Source organism: Patella vulgata, chromosome 4 (assembly GCF_932274485.2).
Source record: "Patella vulgata chromosome 4, xgPatVulg1.2, whole genome shotgun sequence".
NCBI lineage: Eukaryota > Metazoa > Mollusca > Gastropoda > Patellidae > Patella > Patella vulgata.
Genome location: NC_065882.2, coordinates 3,088,187 through 3,114,227, shown reverse-complemented (window position 1 = coordinate 3,114,227; position 26,041 = coordinate 3,088,187). Strand labels below are relative to the sequence as shown.

Genomic DNA, 26,041 nt, shown 5'->3' with positions numbered 1-26,041 from the left:
TTCATCATTGACACAGACCAAGTTGACCATTGTCAGGATATATATCACATATATTTTATCAATTTGATTAAAATACAGATCTATATTTCGTTTTGTTTTTTTATACTTTCGATGGCCTACACTACATGAAGATCTGACCAGTTGCACTGGAAGGTCTCATCAGGGGTCGTACAAGCGGCTTTTGAAACTATGATGTCAGACATTGATAAACCAATCAACGTTGACGGACGTTTCTAGTGTTTTACGCAAAGTTCCGTGCATGGCACGCCAAGAACTCAAAGTAATCCCTCACTTTAACCAGAACATAGGATCTGTGTTTTAATCAGATTTATATAACAATTACTTACTTATCAGGCGAACCACTTTTACGTCTAGCAGAATGCATGAGTTGACGTAATCGCGCACAATCTTCTTCTAAGGCATGTAGAGAATTCTTTGTTATCTGGTGTAATGCTCGCTCTGTATTAAGCTGCGATTGCAATTCACCATTTTGTTTCTTGTAACGTTGAATCACCTTAATTTCTCTATCTTTAGCCTCTTTTTCTTTCCGCTGTTGGTTGTCATGGTTATTTTGCATCTGTAGACTTAGGTCCTGGATAACTTGATTCATTTTCTTCCTGCAGTAGCAAACAATCAACCAGGTGTAATTATATTCTTAAAGATACATTATGGGAGATTAGATAAAGAGCTGGAAGTTCTCACTATATAACAGTTAACGATACATTATGGGAGATTAGATAAAGAGCTGGAAGTTCTCACTATATAATAGTTAACGATACATTATGGGAGATTAGATAAAGAGCTGGAAGTTCTCACTATATAATAGTTAACGATACATTATGGGAGATTAGATAAAGAGCTGGAAGTTCTCACTATATAATAGTTAACGATACATTATGGGAGATTAGATACAGAGCTGGTAGTTCTCACTATAATAATTACAAACTAGAGACTGTAAAGGGAATATGCTGAAAATTTCAGTCAAATTGCTTCATTCTGAACCGAGATATTAGCGATTCAATTTTAGGCGTAGCCTCAATCATCATTACTAAAGTCGGTACGATAAAAAACATAAGTCTCGATTATCCATTTTTGGATTTAATCATCAATGAGCGTTGAACAGCAGATCGGATTCAAGTCCAGTGAAAATCTGACACATAAGATGCCATCGAGGGTTGATTAAGATCTGTTCATGTTAATAAATGTCTAATTAATAGTTTATGTAACATTTCAGGCCTAAAGAAAGACCTACAATAGGCAGATTTAGCTCTTGCATAATGTATGTTTAAAGACAGGTTGCTAGGTAACGAAAAATACTATCACCACAGACAAATTGAATTCTATCAGAAATTGCAAAATTTAGTAGGCTTCATCCTCTCACTATCCGTATATGACTTTAAAAGATCATTAATGTAAACAAATTATATGACTTTTTAAAAGATCAGAAAACAATATAGCCTGTCAGTATTAACAAAAAATTACTCGTGCTTAGGGGTCTTTAGCAGTGGAAGGAAACCAGAGGACCCGGAGAAAACCCATGAGGTTGAACAGGTGACCCTGGTCTTTGTCACATACAACCGGAGAACGTGGAATAGCGCTATACAAATGTACACATTATAGTGCTGCTGTACTACTCACCACATGCTTTTAGTATCCCCATCACCAGATTCTTCTGCCTGCTTCGCCCACATTGTTCGTAATCTCTTTACCTCCTCTTCTTGTTCAGTAAATCTACCAACGCAAATAAATATAAACTGATTTCAAACAACTGATTTCTCACACAGCTTAAGTTTCCACTGGACTGTGTCAATGATAACAAGATATACTATATATATGCAGATGTTTCATTTTCTATCAAAGGTTTATTCATCATATTTGAATTATTCATTACTGATGAATTACTTAGAATTAATCATGTGAAATGGACGTAAAGCCTGACTTTTCTATTAACAGTGAATCATCATCATTCAATATTCATCAATGGTGAATCACTCAGATTTATTAATATGCATTCGACCCAATGTGTCAGAAGATTCAATCTGATTAAAACACAGATCCTATTTCGTTTTTTATTTTTATACTTTCGATGGCCTACACTACATGAAGATCAGACCGGTTGTAGTAAAAGGCCGCGTCAGAGGTGGTACGAACAACATTTGACCCTATGACGCAAGACATTGATTAATCAATCAGCGTTACTATTTCTAGTGGTTTACCCACAGTTCTATGGATCGGATGCCAAGAGGTCGCCGTAACAGATGGTTTCATTGACTAATTCCATACCTCAAGCAGAACGCCTGTTATATAACAACTCTTACAGATCCTAGTGTTGCAAAGACAAGTAAAGAGAAATTTTGAACTATAAAAAAAGAAACGAAATAGGATCTGTGTTTTAATCTGATTGATTATTTAATGAAGTTACAAATAAACGAGTCAGCACAAAATTTTTCACCACTTAATCATACCGCTGACTATGTCTGTACAGGTTTGATTCCACACTTGGTTGCCTGCCTGCCCAACCTTGTGGGATGAGGATGAATCATTTTTTGTGGGTTATGAGACATTGTGAAGATATAATTTACCTTGTAACAAGTTTAGATTGCATGACCTCCTCTGATTTCAGAGAATCTCTTGACAGACGTAATTCAGAATTAATATCACGTTTCTGCTCTTCTAAACCTAATATTTCTTCTTGAAGCTGAAATATTTTAAAATGAAACATAAAAATAATATTAATGCACATTTACAAGATTTTATGATGTAGAAATGAAATGAAATCTGGTTTAATGTCCTAATGTTCTGCTCCGACTGGGCTAATGAAGACAGTTTATGAGGGAGAGAGAGAAATGGGGTGGTAAAGTCCACTCAACACTAAGTAAATCATTTAAGGACTAACACATTGTTCAATTTTATTTCAATAATTTGCTTGCGCGTAGGGGTCTTAAGCAGTGGGATGGAAACTGGAGGGCCTGGAGAAAACCCACGAGGTTGGACAGGCGACCCTACCCCTTGTCACGTACAACCAGGGTATCAAATATTCTGAGCCATACACAACACCTTTGCCAGCAATAGATTTGAATATTAGCTAAATTTGGAAATTATTATGTAAATTTTGACAGCTTAAAGATAAAAACTACCTTCAGATTTTCTTTATTTTTAAGAGCAATCTGTTCTCTAGCTTGTTCTAGGTCAACAGAGAGTTGCATCGCTTGTTGAGATAGATTCTGCATTTCCTGTTGTTGACTTCCTCTGTTGATAAAACCCAATTAAACATTGTAGATTGTACATTTAATATTAATTATTTAATATTAATTAAACACCTAGATCACCCAAAACTGGCCAAAATAGCTGTACACTAGTTGTTAAACTACCCTAATAATATAAATAGCTGTACACTAGTTGTTAAACTACCCTAATCACATAAATAGCTGTACACTAGTTGTTAAACTACCCTAATCATATGAATAGCTGTACACTAGTTGTTAAACTACCCTAATCATATAAATAGCTGTACACTAGTTGTTAAACTACCCTAATCATATGAATAGCTGTATACTAGTTGTTAAACTACCCTAATAATATAAATAGCTGTACACTAGTTGTTAAACTACCCTAATCATATAAATAGCTGTACACTAGTTGTTAAACTACCCTAATCATATGAATAGCTGTACACTAGTTGTTAAACTACCCTAATCATATGAATAGCTGTACACTAGTTGTTAAACTACCCTAATCATATGAATAGCTGTACACTAGTTGTTAAACTACCCTAATCATATGAATAGCTGTACACTAGTTGTTAAACTACCCTAATAACATAAATAGCTGTACACTAGTTGTTAAACTACCCTAATCATATAAATAGCTGTACACTAATTGTTAAACTACCCTAATCATATGAATAGCTGTACACTAGTTGTTAAACTACCCTAATTATATGAATAGCTGTACACTAGTTGTTAAACTACCCTAATCATATGAATAGCTGTACACTAGTTGTTAAACTACCCTAATCATATGAATAGCTGTACACTAGTTGTTAAACTACCCTAATCATATGAATAGCTGTACACTAGTTGTTAAACTACCCTAATCATATGAATAGCTGTACACTAGTTCTGTATAGTTGGCTGGTTTGAGGTGATCTTGGGAGCAGAAAGTTTCAGACGGTTTTGAAAATGAGCCATAAAAGATCACTTTTCTCTAAGTCTAAAGTGTTTAAAAATTACTACGCAGAAAGTATAATTAGAACGCTAGAGAGAGAGAAATGGGTTTAACGTCGACTCGACACAAACTAGGTCATTTCGGGACTAACATATGATTTTGATTTTGATTTCAATAATTCGCTTGCGAGTAGGGGTCTTTAGCAGTGGGAGGAAACCGGAGGACCCGGAGAAAACCCACAAGGTTGGACAGGTGTCCCTACTCCTTGTCACGTACAACCAGGGAATCGAAACCATGTCAGTTGACTCAATGATGACAAACCTTATGATACAACGTGCGCACGCTATCTATTTGGCCATCCAACCCCTCAAGTTCTAATTATGAACAAACAGATATAGACACAGAGATGCCTATTGTAAATTAAACTTGTATATAATAAATGAAACAAAATGAAATGGGGTTTAACATGCCTCAATTACTAATCCATCTTGGCCTATGAGTTCATAAAACATTCTCAGACTTACATTAAGAATTTACTCAACTTTCAATCACTATTTATGAGAAATATCTTTGATCCAAAAACACAAAACTTTGCACATAGTTTCTTATTGATATATTTGATACATTAAAACAACAAAAGTTTTATAAAGGGTTATGTTTTAGTTAAAATAAGGTGAAAAATTTTGAGTAAATTCTTAACTTAAATCTGAGAATGCTTTGTGAACTTAGGGTCTGGCTAAAAAAGATCTTACACAGCTGATAAATCCAATAACTTACCTCTCAGTTTTCTGTTCTAAAATCATTTTACGTAATTTAGAATTGAGTTGTTGTTTCTGACTCTCTAATAATTGTTGGAGCTTACTTACTTCAACCTGTATATGATAATATCAATAATATGTCAAAAGCTAAACTTCTCACTTACATCTGGTATTAGATTTCAATACAATCAAGACATGGAAGCTACCTGCCAACTTTGTTATTCACCTAATTAACCTATTGTTCACAGTAATTAGTGACATGCACAACTGTTCGAGCACTGACAATTTATTAATGAAATGAAACAAAATGGGGTTTAATTTCCTACACCAAAAGGACAAATGTGCTATACATTTCCTGATGTTAAAAAGAAGAGCAAAATGATGGTAAACTGACTAACCATTTTATACGTAAATTTTATGTAAATTTAATGTCATGATGTTATCTGGGATGAGGGACCTCTGCCTAGGGTATACGCAAAACCAGCCAGGCCCTCCCATTCCGCAAACCAGATCACTTTGGGACTAACATATGGTTCAATTTTATTTCAATAATTCGCTTGCATGTAGAGGTCTTTAGCAGTGACAGGAAAACGGAGAATCTGAAGAAAACCCACGAGGTTGGACAGGCAACCCTACTGCTTGTCACATACAACCGGAGAATTGAATTGTATTTTGGAAGCTGATATGATAGTATAATTTATAACAAGCTTGTAAGGTATCTATGTGATCGTGTTTAAAAGAAGTGGTATCAAATGTTCTAGAAAGAGTAGTATAATTTATAGTCAACCTGTAATGTATCTATTTGATCTTGTTTAGCTCGGACTGTAGAATCATGAACATGTGCCGTGGCTTCTAACTCCTGATTCTGATGTATCAACCTCTTTATTCTATCTTTCTGTTGAGTTATCTCCCCTTCACGCTTGGTTACTAAAGATTGAATTTCTAATATTCTTTCTTCTACAGTAAACTACAAAAAACAAACATTTCTCTTCAACTGAGAGAATGATTGAGCAGAATTCAATCAAATACAATTAAAACTTAACACCTTTGATTAGGGGCCATTTACTACTAAACCAACACAATATCCATAAAATAATACCTTGTGTTAATATGTTCAATAACTAAATGCCAGTCAAAGAAGACATACCTTATTTTGTTTGCCTTCTTCAATATTTGCTTTCAGATTATCTTCCCTTTGTTGTGCTAGTTTTCGTTCCGTTATTTCTGTGGCTAGTTGAGACTTGACTTCATTCAGTGAATATTCCAGAGCTTTACGTTCATTTTGTAACGTTACGTTATTCTCTGTTATTGATCGTAATGTATTCTCTGATGTACGTAGATTGGCTTCACACTGAATCACAAATATAAACATTTTAGAGAGAGGGAGAAATGGGGTTTTATCGCCCTACTTGACATGAACTAGGTCATTTCAGGACTAGAGAGACAGAAATGGGTTTTATTTCGGGACTAACACATGGTTCCATTTTATTTCAATAATTCGCACGCGCATAGGGGTCTTTAGCAGTGGGAGGAAACCAGAGGACCCGGAGAAAACCCACAAGGTTGGAGAGAGAGAAATTGAGTTTAACGTCCACTCGACACAAACTAGGTCATTTCGGGACTAACACATGTTTCAATTTCATTTTAATAATTCGCTTGCGCGTAGGGGTCTGTAGCAGTGGGAGGAAACCGGAGGACCCGGAGAAAACCCACAAGGTTGGACAGGCAACCCTACTCCTTGTCACGTACAAGCGGGAGATCAACCCCACCCTGATCCAGCGCGCATGTGTTAACCCTTCGGCCACCCAAACCCCCTTTGGCTATTTAGCCCCACTTAGTTGAAGAAAGCGTTATGAAAATACCTTTGAAAGAGCTTCTCTCAGGACAAACTTCTCTGTTTCATTTTGATCTTTCTGATAAGCCGAGGCGTTTCTTACTTCGTTTAGTTGTTGTGCTGTTGATTCCTTGATGATACGTAATTCATCTTGTAGCGTGTGACAATTAACTTGACTCTTAGCAAAACTTTCCTGTAACAACAAGTAACAAATCATATTAAAATCTCAAGATGAACACTCAACAGAGCTAAATCGCTAATATTTGGGACCTAGAAATTGACACAAATGGGTTTCAACGCATATAATATAATGTAATATGAATGTATATAAATCGATTTACATTCAATCGTTTCTGTTTTTACTCTAATTTCAAATCAGTTATGTTCGGCGAAATTCTCTAGTGTCTGGTTATTCCAGTCTACAACAATAGTATTTATTGCACATGCTCTCCAGATAAGAATATGGTTGTCATCGTTTGACGTGACTTGTGGAATTTGTTTAGCCTTGTTCTTCCAGTCCCTTGTTACAAATGGCACTGAAAAGCATTATGGTACACGATTCTTGTACCAATGGTAAAATGTTTATTTTGTCTTAAATATTGGATATCTGAAGCCCATCTTTTCTCGGGAAGATCACATCATTGTTGATTTAAATTGACAAATAATTTAAATTGACAAATAATTTGTGTTTTTTTAAATGTCAAAGACTTTGGATGATATTGAGAGAGATAGAAAGATATGGGGTTTAACATCCACTAGACACAAACTAGGTCATTTCGGGACTAACATATGGTTCAATTTTATTTCAATAATTTGCTTGCGCATAGGGGTCTTTAGCAGTGGGAGGAACACAGAGGACCCGGAAAAAATCCACGAGGTTGCACAGGCGATCCTACTCCTTGTCACGTACAACCCGGGAATCGAAACCCCGCCAGTTTACTCAATGACAGACCTTCGGCCATCCAATCCCCCCCCACAGAGAAGAAATGCTCTGTGATATAAAGGTCTTAACACGTACAGACATGCATCAAGTTTTCTTCTACTGCCAACGTCTTCCTCACGTTTTACTTGTTTTAGCATCATCTTAAAATAATGATTTGATTTTTTGAGTAAATAATGTTAACAACTACCTGAAGTTTACTATTTTCCTGACGAAGTGACATCACTTCTGTTCTTTGAGACTCAATTAGCAGACGAGTATCTGCTGCAGTCGATTCCAGTTTCTCAATTTTACTATCTAATTCATGTTTTTTTCTGAAAAAAAATAAGTTATGAATTGAAAACTTCTAAGCATTCAATGTCCTCTGCAAACAATATCAACAAGCCAGTGTCACCTAGCTATAATCTTCACTAAAAACTTTTGATATGCCTCTTTTAAATCCGACAGAATCCAGGCCAGAAGATTATCAACCGTTGATATTTTGATGATATTATTAAACATACATTATGACGTCACATTAATAATGATGTCATTGTAATAATCATATTAAACATACATTATGCAAGAGCTAAATCTGTCTATTGCGGGTCTTTCTTTAGGTCTGAAATGTTATCTAAATTATTAATTAGACATTTATTAACTTATCCAGGCCATAATCAACTCCCGAAATCATCGCTAGCCTGCAATCTTTATTGAATTAGGTTCTGATTTGCTGTTCGACTTCCATTCATGATTTAATCATGCAATGGATAATCAAGGCTATGTTTTTTCAACAAATTCCCTTTACATTATCTAGTTTTTAACTATTATAGTTAGAACTGCCAGCTCTTTATCTAATCTCTCATAATGTATCTTTAATTAAATCTTAAATAATCAATGCAATCTGAGCACATTAACTGGGATTCATGGAAAAAGTGACTTAGATCGTTCTTCCAATGGGCTCTTCCATACCGGTATACGAAACAAATCTTACCTATTCAACTCTTCCACCTCTTGTAAAGTTCGACCAAAAGAATTTAGTTGTAGATCTTTCTGTTGTAATTTCTCCGCCATACCACTAACTTCATCTCTGAAAATAAACCTTTATATTATAATCTTCGCAGTTTTCGGGGATTGGGGATGGATGGAACATCATTACATTAACTAATTATGTAAGTGAACAGATGATGAAATGAAAGCAGAACCCTGAAAGGTGATGATTGTGAAAAGTTTGTGAGTATTTGAAGGGGTTTCTGAGAAACAGAATATTATCTTGTATGGCCTTAATGCTAGGTTTCCACTATCACAATTCGTGCTACGATTGAAATTGTGGTTTTAATCGTGGAGTATTCATGTTGATCCTATCACATATAGAGGTCAGTCGTAGCAATCGCGTTGATCAAATGGAAACGTATCCGAACGTATCTGCACGTACCAGATCGTGGACTCAATAGGGACAATCCTATCGTAGCGCATCTCACGACAGTGGCAACCCAGCATTATCTAACTAATTTCGAGTCCTGACCAAAACTCTATAACGAACATAGCCATCTTAAACTAAGTGTTGTAAAAATATTGAAATATTGACAAGCAGACTAAGTGATAAAAATCCAGTTGACATCAAATTACAGCAGACATACCTTGCTATTTGTAATTCTCTGGCTACTTCAGCCTTTTCTTGATCCAGAGCTGTTTTTTCTACCATTACTTCTCTTCTAATACTATCGTTCATCATCATCTCACGTTCACGTAAATCTGATATATCACGATCTTTATCTTTTAACATGGAGTTCAACTCGTATTGTTCTGTAAACATATAATAGACTATCAAGCAAAACTGCACAACAAAAAGGAAACACAAAAACATAATAATTCAGAAAAAATTGCCAACATAAAATCCAGATGTCAGAGTAAATTCTTGTCCGCATGTTTATCTTGTAGATTTTGTTTTGCGTGTAGCGCGGTTCTCCTGCCCTTCATACTGCAGAATGTTCTCGTTGTTGGGCTTTGCTCATGTTTGCTCACTACACTTATTATTATAGGGTTTTCCGAGATTCTTTCTGGATAATCCCTTATTGCTGAAATTGTTTGACGTTCTGGCTTGATGTGATATTTGTTTATTTTTTGCGATGTTTATTCTGTCTTGTCCGAAGATTTTTGTTTTGTGTGTAGTGTTGTCTTCTTGCACATTAAGAGATTTACAGAAAGAGAGAAATTTGGTTTAACATTTCAGGATTGCCATAGCAATTATTTATTTCGTTATTTGGATTGTACACAGGAAAACATGGAAGAACAAAGAGAAAACTCAAAAGGTTAGGCAGATACAATAGTGGGATGAACCTAACAATCACAGAAAAGAAGGAATAATTCACTTAACAAACAATATGAATGACTAATCGTTTTAATATTCAAAGAGATGGTTCTTTTGTACTACAGATCTTTGAGGGAAGGGGAAAAGAGAGAGAGAGAGCTGAAGAGTGGGGGAGGGATTTCCATTTGAACGATTGGACAGACTCTGTCCCGAGATCTTGGGATTAATATTACAAATCCTAGAGTTCTTCTTCTTCTTAATAGGCCGAGATTTCAAACTGGGAAATTCCTATCATTCCAGAATTCAATCAAGCAACATTCCAAGCAACATTCTTTTTCTTATAATAGGCAGAGATTTCAAAATGAGAAATTCCTATAATTCCAGAATTCAATCAAGCAACATTCCAAGTCAAAGTTCTGACGTCCTAACAACCCAACTACCAAGCACTCCAACTCACCTTGAACAAGGGCAGTTTTCTCTTCCTTGATGTGATCAATAGTTTTTTGATTTAATGATATTTGATGTTTAAGGTTGACATTCTCTCGTTTTAATTCATCAACTTGTGTAGCTAATCTGTTCTCTATCTGCCCTTTCTCTACAATTTCTTCCTGTAATAAAATATATATTTTAAATTAAACGGACACATCGACATAAACTAGGTCATTTCGGGACTAACATATGGTTCGATTTTATTTCAATAATTCGCTTGCACATAGGGGTCTTTTGTAGTAGGAGCAAACCAAAGGATGCAGAGAAAACATCCAAGTTTGGATGTACAATCGGGGAATTGAAACCACGCCAGCTGACCCAATAACAGACGCTATGATACAGCGCACACACGCTAACCATTAGGCAATTGAATCCCCATAAATTGATGCAGACATTCTATTGTATACTGCCATGATATATATTGAATCAATGTATATAGCCAATCCTGTATTGAAATAAGAGATGCTGAATTGATTCTTCAAAATACTTCTTTTTTCTTTGGATCATGTCTTCTGCTATAGCTGAAACAAAAACTCTGCATTTCGGAGGTCTGACATGTTTTCTATAAATAGCCAAATAGTAACCACTTCCATTTCTTGTTGGCGATATCAAGTTAGTCCAAGAAGAAGAAGAACGTCCATTTTCTGCTAGTTTGATTGGTAATATTTTGATACGTTTTTGGTTGAGCACTGACTCTTAATTTTGATATATCACAGGACATACGTGAAAGAGAGAGTAAAATTGGGTTTAACGTCCACACTACACAAACTACGTCATTTCGGGACTAACATATGGTTCAATTTTATTTCAATAATTCACTTGTTTGTAGGGTTCTTTAGCAGTGGGAGGAAACCGAAGAACCCACAGAAAGCCTACGAGGTTGAACAGGCTAGCCTAGTCCTTCTCACGTACAACCAGCGAATCGAATCAACGCCAGTGGACTCAATGACAGATCTTATGATACAACGCCCATCCAACTCCCTAGGAAAAAAGACATACCCTTAACTGATGTAGATTCTTTCTTTCAACAGTTAAATTATTTAATAGGAATGATTGTTCATGTTTCACGGCTTCTAACTTCTGATTAGATTTCTGTACTTCATCTATCTTCATACTAGAAATACTTCTCTCAGCTTCCAACTAAAAATATTTAATATAGAAATAAAAACAATCATTGGAATCATTCTGTAAATTGATGAATATCAAAATTTAACCAAAGACAGAAGCCAGATATGAAAATATGATGGTTTCTTTCATTTATTTTTTTAACAGAAACATTATTAAACGGGACCGGAGGCCTTTTTTGCGAAAGTTTAAGGATGTAACCATTTCATTAATAGCTAAAATTTGTTCTTCGGTTCAACAATCTGATTAAAATACAGATCTATATTTCGATGACCTACACTACATGAAGATCTGACCAATTGTAGTGGAAGGTCGCGTCAGTGGTCATACAAGCGGCTTTGGGCTTTTGACCCTATGGCATCAGACATTTGATTAACCAATCAGCGTTGATGTTTCTAGTAGGAAACACAGTTCTGTGCATCGCACGCCAAGAACTTGTTCTAACAGACCGTTTCATTGGCTAATCCCTCACATCATCCAGAAAGCGGGTTATATAACAACTCTTCTAAATCCTAGTGTAATAAAGACAAGTAAAACAAATTTTTGAACTACAAAATACGAAACGAAATAGAATCTGTGTTTAATCAGATGGTGGGTTCAACACCTAGCCAATGAAAAATCAGTATCCTTAAGATTGCTTTAGTAAATATGGCCCCTGGTTCAATGACTTACAGAATTTCGTTCTGCTGCTAACTGATGTTCTAATGTTGCTTTAGTATTACTCAAATTACTGATATCCTCATGAAATTGATCGATTTTACTTCTACTATGGATCAAATTATTCTCTAGCTGTCTAATATTGTTCTCTAGCTGACGTTTTTCTGTTTCTAACGAAGCTATTTTACCATCTTTCGTCATAAGCTCTGCTACTTGGGTTTGTTGATGTATTTCTGTTTTATCAATCTACAATAGAGAATTAACAAAACACAATATTTATGGGAAACAATCGCTGGTTTTATTCTGAAAGTACGATGTTTCAACAAGTATCCTCTTATCGTTATCAAACACAATAACCTTTAGTTTTTGTTGCACGCCAATGTGTACACGGGGCACCGTTTTTTCATCCCATCCGAACAGCTATACATTGTCCCTTCTAAGGCCTATCTGTCCTGCACCACTGACAAGGAGAAACCAGGTCGGAAAATCCCGTTGAACTTTCTCAGCCAATGCAGGGATTGAACACACGACCTCCAGGCTGCTAGCGAACGTGTCTTACCCACTTAGCCACCATGGCTCAATGTTTGTTACTATATAGCAAAGCAATTACGGTACATTAAATATAGTACCTTTTTTAAAACAGTGTTTATTTCTTCTTTCATTTTCTGAATATAATTTTTTTCTGATTTAAGATCTTTCTGTAGTAGGTTGGTCTCTTTTTCTTGGTAGGATTTCTCTTTAGATAAATACATATTAATCTCATGTATAGCCGAGTTCTCTTTCATCTGAAGATTTAAAGGAGCATTATGGGAGATTAGATAACGAGTTGGCAGTTCTCGCTATAATAGTTAAAAAATAGATAATGTAAAGGAAATTTGCTGAAAATTTTAGTCAAATCGTTCAACTCTAAACCGGGATATTAGCAATTGAATTTTAGGCCTAGCCTCAATCATCATTACTTTTAAGTCAGTACGATAACGTTAAATCGTCCATCAGAAAATGTATTCAAATACAGTTAATATCGCAGGCTAATGATGGCATCGAGAGTTGATTATGGTTTGGATAAGTTAATTAATGTCTAATTAACAATTTAGATAACATTTCAGGCCTAAAGAAAGACCTGCAATAGGCAGATTTAACTCTTGCATAGTGTATGTTTAAACAAATAGCACACAATAAGCTGGCAGACAACAGTCGGGTTGACATTTTTGCCCAGTGCTTGAACTGGTAAATAGCTGATTTACCAGAATTAATCAATGCCATTGACCACCGTATCAATTTTGTGAAAATTATCAAGTATTTTCATTTTCAGATCTTTCCAGAATTCCAAACATTGTGAAATATTCCAGTCTGATTAGAATACATATCTATATTTCGTTTCATTTTTTTACACTTTTGATGGCCTGCACTACATGAAGATCTGACCGGTTGTAGTGGGAGGTCGCGTCAGGGGTCGTACGAGCGCCTTTTGACCCTATAACGTCAGACATTGATGAATTAATCAGCATTTCCATTTCTAGTGGTCTACCCACTGTTCTGCGCATCGCATGCCAAGAAGTTGCCGTAACAGAAGGTTTCATTGGCTAATCCCTCTTGCTATCCAGAACGCAGGTTATATAACAACTCTTCCAGACCCTATTGTAGTATCGACAAAGAAAACGGAATACTGAACTATAAAAAGCTTACCTTAAATATAAGCTCATTGGTCAGTCTATCAATATCTTCTTTGTTACACTGATTTTCATTGGCTAGATATTCTACCCGTCTGTGCAGGAAAGTCATTTCAATCTGATTACGGCTGCAAAATAAAGTAGAGTGATATTTATTTACTTTTAAAAGCCATAATCTCTCGAGACCTGTAACATAATGTCAATGGTATAAACGGAATGACAGTTTTTTGTCTCATCCAAATAACAAGGTGCTTTACCTTGCCAGACGACCTGTTCGGCACAACCAACAAAGATAACAAGCCGTTCATACAATAAAGGGGCCATGGAGTTTGGAGTTGTGGTCAAAAACAAAAATAACTCACTTCCTCTACATCTATCGAAATGAAAATGCAATCCTATAATCATGTGCAACATACATCAGATGAATTAAATTGATTGTTTTATTTTTAAGTCAATAGATTGAATTGATTTAAACAATAACTTACTGTAATTTATCATGAAAGATTTCTACTTGTTTATCTTTACCATCTAATAATAACGTGAGGGAATTGATCTCGGACATCAACTAGAAATAAATATACAAATATTACACATTAAACAAAGGTTTCACTATAACTCCCATTACACAAAGGTTTCACCATAATTCACATTACACAAAGGTTTCACTATAATTCACATTACACAAAGGTTTCACTATAATTCTCATTACACAAAGGTTTCACTATAACTCACATTACACAAAGGTTTCACCATAATTCACATTACACAAAAGTTTTACCGTAATTCACATTACACAAAGGTTTTACTATAATTCTCATTACACAAAGGTTTCACTATAACTCACATTACACAAAGGTTTTACTAAAATGCACATTACACAAAGGTTTTACTATAATGAACATTATACCAACTTCAAAGTTTTCACCATAATGCTGATGTTGTGGTTCATGGAGTAGATTCGCTTAATAGCATAACTCATATACCGTAACCCCTAAATTGTAGCAAAGGTTACAGGTGGCAATGGTATTTGATCATAGCCCTTTCAGAGGATGTTGAATGTTATAAATATTCAATTTATCATATCTTTGTAAATACCTGGTGGAATTGAATCGTTTCTGGACTGATGATCAAAGTTATTTATAATCTATGTTACCTACCTGTGTAGAGAGAGAGAGAAATGGGGTTTAACGTCCACTTGACACAGACTAGGTCATTTCGGGACTAACATATGGTTTAATTTTATTTCAATAATTCGCTTGCGCATAGGGGTCTTTAGCAGTGGGAGGAAACCGGAGGACCCGGAGAAAACCCATGAGGTTCGACAGGCGACCCTACTCCTTGTCACCTCCAACCGGGGATTTGAACCTACCTGTGTATTTGTGTATATCAAACTATTTAAAATCTATGTTACCTACCTGTGTATTTGAAGCATCTATATTTTTATATTTGTTCCGATCATGTTGTTTAAACGTCTCTTCTTCAAATTTATGTAGAACTTCCTGTAGTTTATTCTCTAATTTAACTAAATCTTGTTCATCTAAAACTTTCTCTTCAAAGATAACATCTCTTTCTTCACCTATAGCCTGTAGTAAAAATCATATTGGGGCTTGTTGTTGCCTAGTGTTCGAAAGTTTTAGGGTTGGGAGGACCTGCCAAGAATGGTACGAAAAACGAATCCTATGTTTGCATTTGTATGCACGTAAAAGAACCATTGCCAGTTGGAATTTGAAATAAGAGTAGGACATAGTGCTGCAGTCCTAGCAAAATTTCCTTTATACGTACTTCATGGCGTATGCTCGTCTTCATTAATCAACCTGGGCATAAAATTAGGAAGCTGAACTCTGTTTTGTTTCAGTTCTGTGGTAAACATGATGTGCAAAATGAAACAAGTGTTTTATTGCACATGAGCGAGAGAAAGAGAGAGAGAGAGAGAGAGAGAGAGAGAAATGGGGTTTAACATCCACTCGATACAAACTAGGTCATTTCGGGATCAACACCTGGTTCAATTTTATTTCAATAATTCGCTTGCGCGTAGGAGTCTTTAGCAGTTGGAGGAAACCGGAGGACCCGGAGAAAACCCACGAGGTTGGACAGGCGACCCTACTCCTTGTGGGCCAGATCTGAAATTGAGTGTAACAACCACACAACACAAATTAGGGCATTTTGGGACTAACACATGGTTCAATTTTATTTCAATACTCTGCATGTGCGTTGGGGTCTTAAGCTGGAGGACCTGGTGAAGAAGCATGAGGTTGGACAGGTGACCCTACTTCTTGTCATGTACAAGCGGGGAATCTAAACTAATAAAATACCTGTATTTGATGTTCGAGTTCTAATTTATCGGCTGTTACTTGAACATTTTTACTCTTTTCATCTGCTAAATACTGTCTTGTTTTAGATAACTCTTTCTCGGTAGCCTTGTGTTCTGTTTCACGTGCATTCAGGAAGGACGATACTTGCTGTTTTAAAATAAAATAACAAATATTAAAGATTGGCAGATTTTTGTGCTTATTAAAAAATTTTGCATGTGTTCATAAACTAGAAATAAAAGATATTTATCAAAAATTGTATTTATTTTCACCTTCCTATCAGATTCAAATACAATAAGGTTATTTCAAATCAGACATTGACAGAAATAAGTGTCTGTTTCAGCTGGATGTGACCAGTGTTAACCCATGGACCTTATAATACATGTATTATACAGTGTTATACCATAGACCTTATAATACATGTGTTATGGTTATACAAGCCTGGAAGTAAGGCACCAGTCACAGACAATGTCCGGCACAGATTCAGATTTTGTCAGGCACTAACCCTCTGGTGTCAGTCATATTTTTCTGACATAGATTTGTATTTTTTCCGTGTTTTTATTGATTTTATGTAAGACACGGCTGGATCATGGTCATAAGAAATGAAATGAGGTTTAACGTCCTACTGTTCTACTCAAACTGGGCTAATGAACACTGGCATATGCCAAACAGTGTGCTATGAGGGAAATTTTGCCTGGTCCTACTCTTATATACTATTCAAAAAAAGTAGGGGATATTTGATTTTGGGGGCATAATACTAAAATATGCAAATGACTACGAAAAAAGTCACTATAGAACCTAACAGAAGAAACATTTCCAGTTACATGTGACACCCAAACGCATCAATAGCTACCGCATGGAATGCAGGTGGTGCTTGGGATCATCATGGGGGTCCAACCCAAGATTTGCACGACTCTGACTTTGAATGTTACAGTCATTGTGGCATTGAATTCCAGGGTGGAAACATCAGTTTAATTGTTTTAGTGACCAGAAAACAAATTTTGATATGCGTCGGCTTACCCAAAATGAAAGGTTACGTGCCCTTGGCATGCTACAGATCGGCACAACACAGGCGGTTGTGGCGCGGACGATGAATGTTTCTCAGTCTGTCATAAGCAGGCTATGGTCCAGATACCGTGATACACAATCTGTACAGGACAGACCACGCTCAGGTCGACCAAGGGCGACAACTCAAGCCCAGGATCGATTTATCCGTACCTTGGCCTTGAGAAATCGTGTCATCACAGCAAATCAGATCAGCGCTCGTCTTCAAACAGACACTGGTGTGAGAGTGAGTGGCCAGACGATTCGGAATCGACTGCATAGGGGTCACCTTCGCGCCCGACGTCCTCGCGTGATCCCTTGTTTGAGAGATCATCACATTCAGGCAAGACGTCGTTGGTGTAGGGATCGTCAACACTGGGATAATCGACGCTGGAGCAATGTGATGTTTTCAGATGAGTCAAGGTTCACTGTTGATTTTTTGGACAGACGTAGGAGGGTGTGGCGTCGTCGAAACGAGCGCTTCCAAGACGTTAACGTCATCAGACATGATCGATTTGGGGGTGGTTCTGTTATGGTGTGGGGAGGCATCACTGTTGCTGGAAGAACGGCTTTACATGTTGTTGCAGGGCGTGTTACAGGCCAGTACTACCGGGACAACATCTTGGCAGTCCATGTTTTGCCGTTCGCACGACGTCATGGCCGCCGTTTCATCTTCCAGGATGACAACGCAAGATGTCACAGGGCCAGGATCGTTACAGGTTACCTCCAACAACAGAACATCACCACATTACCTTGGCCAGCACTGAGTCCCGAACTCTCCCCCATCGAGCATGTCTGGGACATGCTTGGACAGAGGTTACGTCAACGTCAACAACGTCCTGCCAATGTCCAAGAACTTGCTGCTGCGTTGCAACAGGAATGGGACAATCTGGTCCAAAATGACCTTAGACGTCTCATTAGGAGTATGCCACGTCGGATCAATGCTTGTTTGGCAAACAGAGGAGGATTTACCCGTTACTGACTTGGTTGTGATGCTGTGGTAACTTTGCTGTTTGACCCCGGGTATCATTTTACCCTTATAATGGTCAGTCTGTGCCTTACTTAGTCTAAAGATCATTTGGAATAAATCGATGAATGTGAACTTCATTTCATTTTGTCATTTGTTTCTTCGTCAGTTTCATTAGGTGACTTTAATAACACTTAAAAATCAAATATCCCCTACTTTTTTTGAATAGTATATTTTGAATTCCAACTGTCAAGGGTTCTTTTACATGCACGGCAATGTGTACATGGGGCCTTGGTTTTTTTGTCAAATCGGAAGTCGGAACGACTAGATCTTCTATCTTGCACAACTGATAAGGGGAAACCATGCCAGAAAAATCCTGATGAACTTTCGCGGCCAACACCAAGAGCAGAAAAGTAGGATGTTTTAAAAACACCATTTCATATTACCAATAGATTAGATTTAAGTTTCTCTATTTCAGCTTGTAGTTGTGATATATGTAACTCAGTAGCTGATTGACTCGGTCGAGGTGCACACTGATCGTGTTGATCAATCTGAAATCTTAGTTTATCATTTACATCTTTTACTTGACTTAACTCTAACTCGGCCATCTGAAGCTGAATAATAAATACAATACAACAAATAATTTACAAATATAATCCACTTATGGGTGGGATCTACACTTTCAAAATATTCAAGAGTAGACCTTGATAAATTTGATCCTGCTAATAGAGAGGGCCTTGGGGAGAAATTCCTGTGCAGTAGCTGATTGGTGGTTTACAGTCTGTTTTCACAGTAGTGATATTATTGCCAACTATTATATAAAATGCCTGTTCATGAATTCATGCGAAAAATTCCCTCAGTATATTCTAGTATGAAATTCCAACCAATCAGTATATTCTAGTTTGAAGACAGATAATGTCCTTCAAGGGGCATTATGGAAGATTAGATACAGAGCTGACAGCCCTCACTATAACAGTTAAAAACTAATTAATGAAAAGGGAATATGCTGAAAATTTCAGTAAAATTTCTTCATTCTGAGTCGAGTTATCGGCGTTAGAAAAACCGTGTAGTCTCAATTGTCAAGGCTACTGTTGTCACGGTAATAAACAAAGTCTCAATTATCCATTTTTAAATTAAATTATTGACCATCTACCATATTTAAATCTGTGAAAATCTTGAGTATGCGATGGCATCGAAAGTTGATTGTAATTTTGGTAAGTTAATAAATTTCTAATTAATAGTATATATAACATTTAAGGCATAAAGAAAGGCCTGCAATAGACAGATTTACCTCTTCAATAATGCCCCATTAAATACACTAACTTCAGATTCTAATGAAAACATGAAAATATTTTCTAGGCCATGACTGATAAAGATCCACCTACCTCTATTTGTTTACTATTAAGTTTAGTACTGAGGGTATCCAACGAATCTTTCAATGTTTCCATCTGATTTAATTTCTCTTTTTCTGATTTAGTTATCGTCTCTAAAAGATTTGACTTCTGATCCAATTGATGACGGAAATTATCTACCTGTAAAATATTCATGATTAAAAATACTAATAATTCTTTTAAACAATTACGCGAAACCGATGAATCCGTTATATTTCAATAGATAGTTAATTAATCTACTTATTCCTAGAAGAGATTATAGTGTCAGAGATGTGATCACAATACAGATCGTACGAGCACCAGAAAGCCTAGGTCAAAAGTGCTTGATCTAAATAAAATAGGGTTCAACATGCACTGTTCTATGGGGGGAAATTGTGGCTCGTCGGCTGCTTGCCAGTTGGCTCGTCAGTTGCTCATCAGTGGGCTTGTCAGTGGCTCGTCAATGGGCCTGTCAATGGGCCTGTCAGTGGTTTGTCAGTGGCTTGTCAGTGGCTTGTCAGTGGGCTTGTCAGTGGCTCGTCAGTTGGCATGTTATTAAGCTCGTCAGTAGCTTATCAATGGGCTTGTCAGTGGCTCGTCAGTGGCTTATCAGTGGACTTGTCAGTGGCTTTCTGCCAACTCTCCATCGATTTCCCATTGTCAAGGTTTTTTTTACATGCACGGTAATAAGTACATGGGTGGACCTCAGTTTTTAATCCTATCCCAACAACTACATGCTTTTTCCTAGTCACGTTCTCATGTATTTCACAAACTTTCTCTGCCAACATAGGGATCAAACTAGGAAGTTGCTGGTTAATGAGCCAGCGAGAAACTCCCTGAATCACTGTGGCTCCGAGCTCTGGACATACCTGAGATTGTAGGTTATTATTATGTTCCTGATGATAATATAATTCTTGTCGTAGCTGTTGTAAATCTGTTTCTGTTTTCTTGTATTGTCTGTTTACTTTCTCTACATGCGAATCTTTCTGTTCTAATTCTGATTGTAAGAAACTGATCTAAAAATAAAATAACGACAAATATTGAATAACAACGAAACAAACAAGTTATGACATTACATTTGGGATTCTAACGACTATATATAGAGGTTTTCAATATTAGCAGAATGTTCTTTAAAATTATTCTTCAAACAATAAAATGTAATGAAATAAAATATCTGACCTTCATTTCTAACTTCTCATTTCCCTTCATATCATTGTGAGTTTTGATGTTCAGTAATTGACGATTGGCATTTTCTAATTGTTGTTCTAGACGAGAGTTCTCTGCCCCTTGCATACCACACTTTTCTGTTAATTTCTTCATTTCAGACTGTAGTGTACTGACCTGAATAAAAATGAAATGAAATGGGGTTTAACGTCCTACTGTTCTGCTCCGAACTGGGCTAATAAAGACGGGCATACGCCATACAGTGTGCTATGAGGGAAATTTTACCCAGACAGCCATGCTACAGCCTACTCTTATATCTAATTCCAACTGTTAAGGGATCTTTTACGTACACACCAATGTGTACATGGAACCTCGTTTGTTCGTACCATCCAAACAACTAACAAGGGAAAACTACACCAGACAATCCTGATGCACTTTCTCGGGCAACACAAGCATCGAACACGAACCTCAACAGAAACAGAACTATTGTCGTATTGATCCTCTCTCTACTGGATGATCAATATTGTAATATAAGTCATGTGAGACGTGAGTTATCTGCCCCTGTCGACTCTTCACTGTAATATATAGATTGAAGTTAATAAAAACAGACACACATACTCCGGAGTGTGCTTGCTTGAAGTACGAACATGTCTTGTGTTAATATATAGGGGGGTTTGAGATATGAATATGACCGTCCATCCACGTGCTGATATATAGAAGGCATCTAGAAGGTAGTGATCCCAACACAACACTATATAACATTTATTCCATTAGATATTCAATGAACTATACTCTCCACCAGCATTCCTTTTACTCCAGATTCTTAGTTCCACTGATTTCTGTCCTGTCCAGCCACTGCTGCTCTAATAAGGGAATGTAGGCAATCCGCCCCCCCCCCACCCCCACCTCTTATCTATTCAATTTCATAGAAGTCGTAAGATTATATAACAATTCCTTTTGAAACAAACAAATTAAATAGTTTATCAGGTAATATACAGCCTTCCCCTGTTAACATAATTAATTTTGGTGAAAAATAAAACATTGAAAGCGCATCTTAATTTAATTGCAATTTTGATCTTTCAGTTAGAATCTAGAAATTTGTTTTTGATTAAAAAAAATAAAATCTGGCTAAACTAATTAATTTGTAGTTCCACAGGACCTTGTTTTGATAGATAAATAGCACAAATGGCATCTCGTGAACAATATTTTGTTCAATATTTCAAAATTTGGAAGTAAAAAGCTTTAGAGACAAGCAGCCAAGAATTTATTTGTTTCCAAATGTTTGTTTCCAGACGAAATGGCAAGTAAAATTCAAATTGGTGTTATCTAATTAATTAACTAACTTTGAAAACAATCCTGATTTTACCTGTGCTGTTAAGCGATCAATCTTCTGTTGTTTTCTGACGGAACTGTCATCTAACGATACCCTAGAGGTAAGAAGAGCCAGCTCATCATTGGCATCACTTAAAGCTTTATTTCTACTGTTTAACTGAGCACGGACTGATTCTAATTCTAGCGTCTGTTGTTTAACTGTTCTGTTTAATTCACCCATGATCTCTTCTAAATTAAGCATCTCCATAGATAATCTTTTTGTTTCCGCTGTAATAAAACAATAACATGAGTTGCCAGGCTACAAAAAATATACAGGCTGGTAGAGCATCTGGGCAAAAGAAAACATTGACAGTTACATGCTTAAAATCTTATGTCTTATGCCATATTGCAATGGAAAACAATCTGGTTAAAACACAGATCCTATTTCGTTTCGTTTTTTATAGTTCAAAATTTCGTTTTACTTGTCTTTACTACGCTAGGAAGAGTTGTTATAAAACCCACGTTCTGACTGATGTGACGGACTAGCCACAGCGAGTTCTTGGCGTGTGTTGCACGGAACTGTGGGTATCCCAGTAGAAACATCAACACTGATTGGTTAATCAAATGTCTGAAGTCATAGGGTCAAAAGCCGCACGTATGACCCCTGTCGCGAACTTCCACTACAACGGATCATATCTTTATGTAGTGCAGGCCATCGTCATCGATGGTATAAAAAAATGAAACAAAATATAGATCTGTATTTTAATCAGATTGAAAGGAAAATAAAATTCTAAAACGTATATAAGAGTAAAATATTAAATAATTAAATGGAATACACATACTTTCATCAATTAGTTTTTCTTGATCTGAAGAATGACTCGATTTCAAACTCTGTCGTAAAGCCTCATTTTCACTTCTGATAGCATCCATCATATCATTCAGTGTTTTTAGTTTACCAAAAGCTGCATGTCTTTCTTTAGTAAGACTTGATAGTTGACTGAAAATTAAAATAATAATAAATCTTGTATTAAACATGCATTATGCCAGAGCAAAATCTGCTTATTACAAGTTTTTCTTTAGGCCTGAAATGTTACATAAGCTATTAATTAGACATTAAATAACTTATCCAGATCATAATCAACTCTTGATGTCAAGGCTAGCCTTCGATGTTGGCTGAATTAGATTCCTATATGCCGCTAACGGCCATTGATAATTAAATCAAAAAAAGTGGATAATCGAGACTATGCTGTTTATATTAATGATTTTAGTAATGATAACCGAGACTATGCAAAAATTTCACCCGCTTCTTTCTCGGCTCATAGTGGATCAATTTGACTGAAATTTTCAGCAAAGTACCTTTATACTATCTAGTTTTTAACTATTATAGCGAGAACTGCCATCTCTTTATCTTATCTCCCATAATGTATCTTTAATATAATATAAGTAATAACATCAACCTAATTCATTTGATATTTTAAAAGATTAAAGAATTACAGAGAGATGGGGTTTATCGTCTACTCAACAAACTAGGTCATTTCGGGACTAACATATGGTTCAATTTTTTATTTCAACAATTCGCTAGCGCGTAGGGGTCTTTAGCAGGGGGAGGAAACCAGAGGACCCGGAGAAAACTTACGAGGTTGGACAGACGACCCTACTCCTTGTCACGTACAAGCGGGGAATCGAAACCACACCACTTGACCCAATGACAGACCTTATGATACAGCGCGCACGCGCTAACCATTTGGCTATCCACCCCCCTGAATTTGATAAAGAGCTGGTCGTTCTTGCAAAAAAATGAAAATGAAAAATGAAAATATTGAAATTATATTTAAATTACTTTATTCTAAGCGAAGTTGTGAGTGCTTGTAGTAGGGATGAGATGAAGTGTAGATTGTTATCGTAGCAACAGTACTGGACAACCGAGACTAAATCTCAATTATCCATTTTAACGTAGCAAGAGTACTAGATAACTGAGACCCCCCCGATAAAGCCCCACTCTGAGTTTATCTTTACTCGAAAACCAATTGTCATTCATGTTGATGTTTTAAGCAGTGGACACACTAGCGGTATCAGTCCGTGTCGCAATTCGCCTAGTATGTCCACTGCCATTCGGCCGAATTTCTATTCGGCCAAAAGATTTGCCCGAATCAAACAGGTTTGATATATTAGGCCGAATTATATTCGCCTGGTGTGTCTGCTTCGCCAAAGCATTCGGCCAAATGTAGAATTCATTAGCCAATCACCACTCACCATCCACTCAAAAAAATAGATCCATAACTAGCTGTGTAATTAGCCAAGAAAAATAAAGTAAGGTTATTGAGTTGAACACACATCTTGGAGTGACAGAAAGAAACAGTAGGATAAACAAATGAACTTACTCCTTATACAGTACTTCTAAAGATTGTTTTTCTGAACGGATATCTTCGATCTTTTCTTCCATCTGTCTCATTCTAGTTTCAAAATCAGTCTTCATATCTCGTATAGACTGTAATAAGTAAACACAATTATTATTATTATTATTATAGTAGCAATAAATTAGAATATGCACCAGGGCATAGTGAGATAATTATCAGTATTGAGCAAGAACGAGAAATGGGGGTTTAACATCCACTCGACCCCAACTAGGTCAATTCAGGACCAACACATGGTTCAATTTTCTTTCAATAATTCGCTAGCGCATAGGGGTCTTTAGCAGTGGTAGGAAAGCGGAGGACCCGGAGAAAACCAACAAGGTTAGACAGGCGACCCTACTCATTTACAACCAGGGAATCGAAACCATGGCAGTTGATTCAATGACAGACCTTACAGTATTGAACAGGAGACAGTGTTATTGTGAAGCCATGGAGGTATACATGGATGTAACTAACTATAACATTCGTAAAATCCTTGTGTATATCAAAATGAAATGGTGTTTAACGTCCTACTGTTCAGCTCTGACTGGGCTAATGAAGATGGGCATACGCCATACAGTGTACTATGAGGTAAATTTTGCATTATGGCCTACTCTTATAGCAAATTCCAACTGCCAGGGGATCTTTTACGTGCATGCCAATGCATACATGAGTCCTTGGTTTTGTGTACCATCCAAACGACTAGACAGCTGTCCTTGTCAGGTCCTCCGTCCTGCACCACTGACAAGAGGAAAAAACGCCGGAAAATCCAGATGAACTTTCTCGGCAAATGCAGGGATCGAACACGAGACCTCCCATATATCAAAATACTGTATTACTATCAAACACAAATATTTGTTTTATACATTTTCATTTAAAACAGGTAACAGTAATTGAGTAATTAATACTATTCTCTTCATTTAAACCAACCTAAAGTCTTCTTAATATATTCTTTGATTGGCATTTAGTAATTGAACATATTAACACAAGATACAATTTTATGGATACACAATAACTGAGTTTGATATTAAGCGACGTTTCGACGATAAAGACGAGAGTATCCTCGTCGAAACATCGCTTAATATCAAACTCAGTAATTGTGTATCCATGAAATTGTATCTTGTGTTAATACTTAATATATTTAATTAAAATTAAAACTCAGTTATAAATGTATAAACTGACTGAATTATATATCGATACACATAAAATATATGAACAGTTAAAGATAACTACTCTTAGGTATTAAATACACCAAATACACCAAAATATAAAAGTTTTTGAAAAAAGAACTACATCATATGTCGATTACTAGCACTTTTGTTTATTTTATTAAGCTCTTCAGGTAAAGAACATTTAGATATTGTAGTTCTTTTTTCAAAAACTTTTATATTTTTGTGTAATATATAAATTTTGTAAAGATAAAGTTATTATAAAAACCAGAATTAGAGTAAGTCACAGGAACAACAATAAATAAATAATCATGCTTTTAATTATTAATACATGTGGTCTACAACTGGTATTGTTATTGTGTACTAAAACCAAAACAACAATTG

General features: G+C 36.2%; 2 protein-coding genes across 2 annotated transcripts; both read right to left on the bottom strand.

Annotated features, from left to right (window-relative positions):
- Nucleotides 1-1,634: 1,634 nt before the first annotated feature.
- Nucleotides 1,635-9,430, bottom strand: LOC130012380 (golgin subfamily A member 6-like protein 24). The gene is made up of 10 exons (XM_056100210.1): nucleotides 9,319-9,430; nucleotides 8,673-8,768; nucleotides 7,890-8,013; nucleotides 6,788-6,952; nucleotides 6,073-6,276; nucleotides 5,713-5,892; nucleotides 4,945-5,039; nucleotides 3,138-3,249; nucleotides 2,583-2,698; nucleotides 1,635-1,731 (listed from the first exon to the last, which is right to left on the bottom strand). Exons 1-10 carry the CDS (start codon nucleotides 9,414-9,416, stop codon nucleotides 1,635-1,637), a joined length of 1,287 nt encoding a protein of 428 aa, XP_055956185.1. The 5' UTR covers nucleotides 9,417-9,430.
- Nucleotides 9,431-10,345: 915 nt separating this feature from the next.
- Nucleotides 10,346-20,608, bottom strand: LOC126819680 (uncharacterized). Its single transcript, XM_056100150.1, has 12 exons — nucleotides 20,490-20,608; nucleotides 19,636-19,782; nucleotides 18,697-18,864; nucleotides 16,243-16,389; nucleotides 15,346-15,513; nucleotides 14,416-14,495; nucleotides 13,947-14,058; nucleotides 12,890-13,045; nucleotides 12,276-12,506; nucleotides 11,478-11,618; nucleotides 10,443-10,597; nucleotides 10,346-10,361 (listed from the first exon to the last, which is right to left on the bottom strand). The coding sequence occupies exons 2-12, from the start codon at nucleotides 19,696-19,698 to the stop codon at nucleotides 10,346-10,348; spliced, it is 1,437 nt and encodes a 478-aa protein (XP_055956125.1). The 5' UTR covers nucleotides 19,699-19,782; nucleotides 20,490-20,608.
- Nucleotides 20,609-26,041: the final 5,433 nt, after the last annotated feature.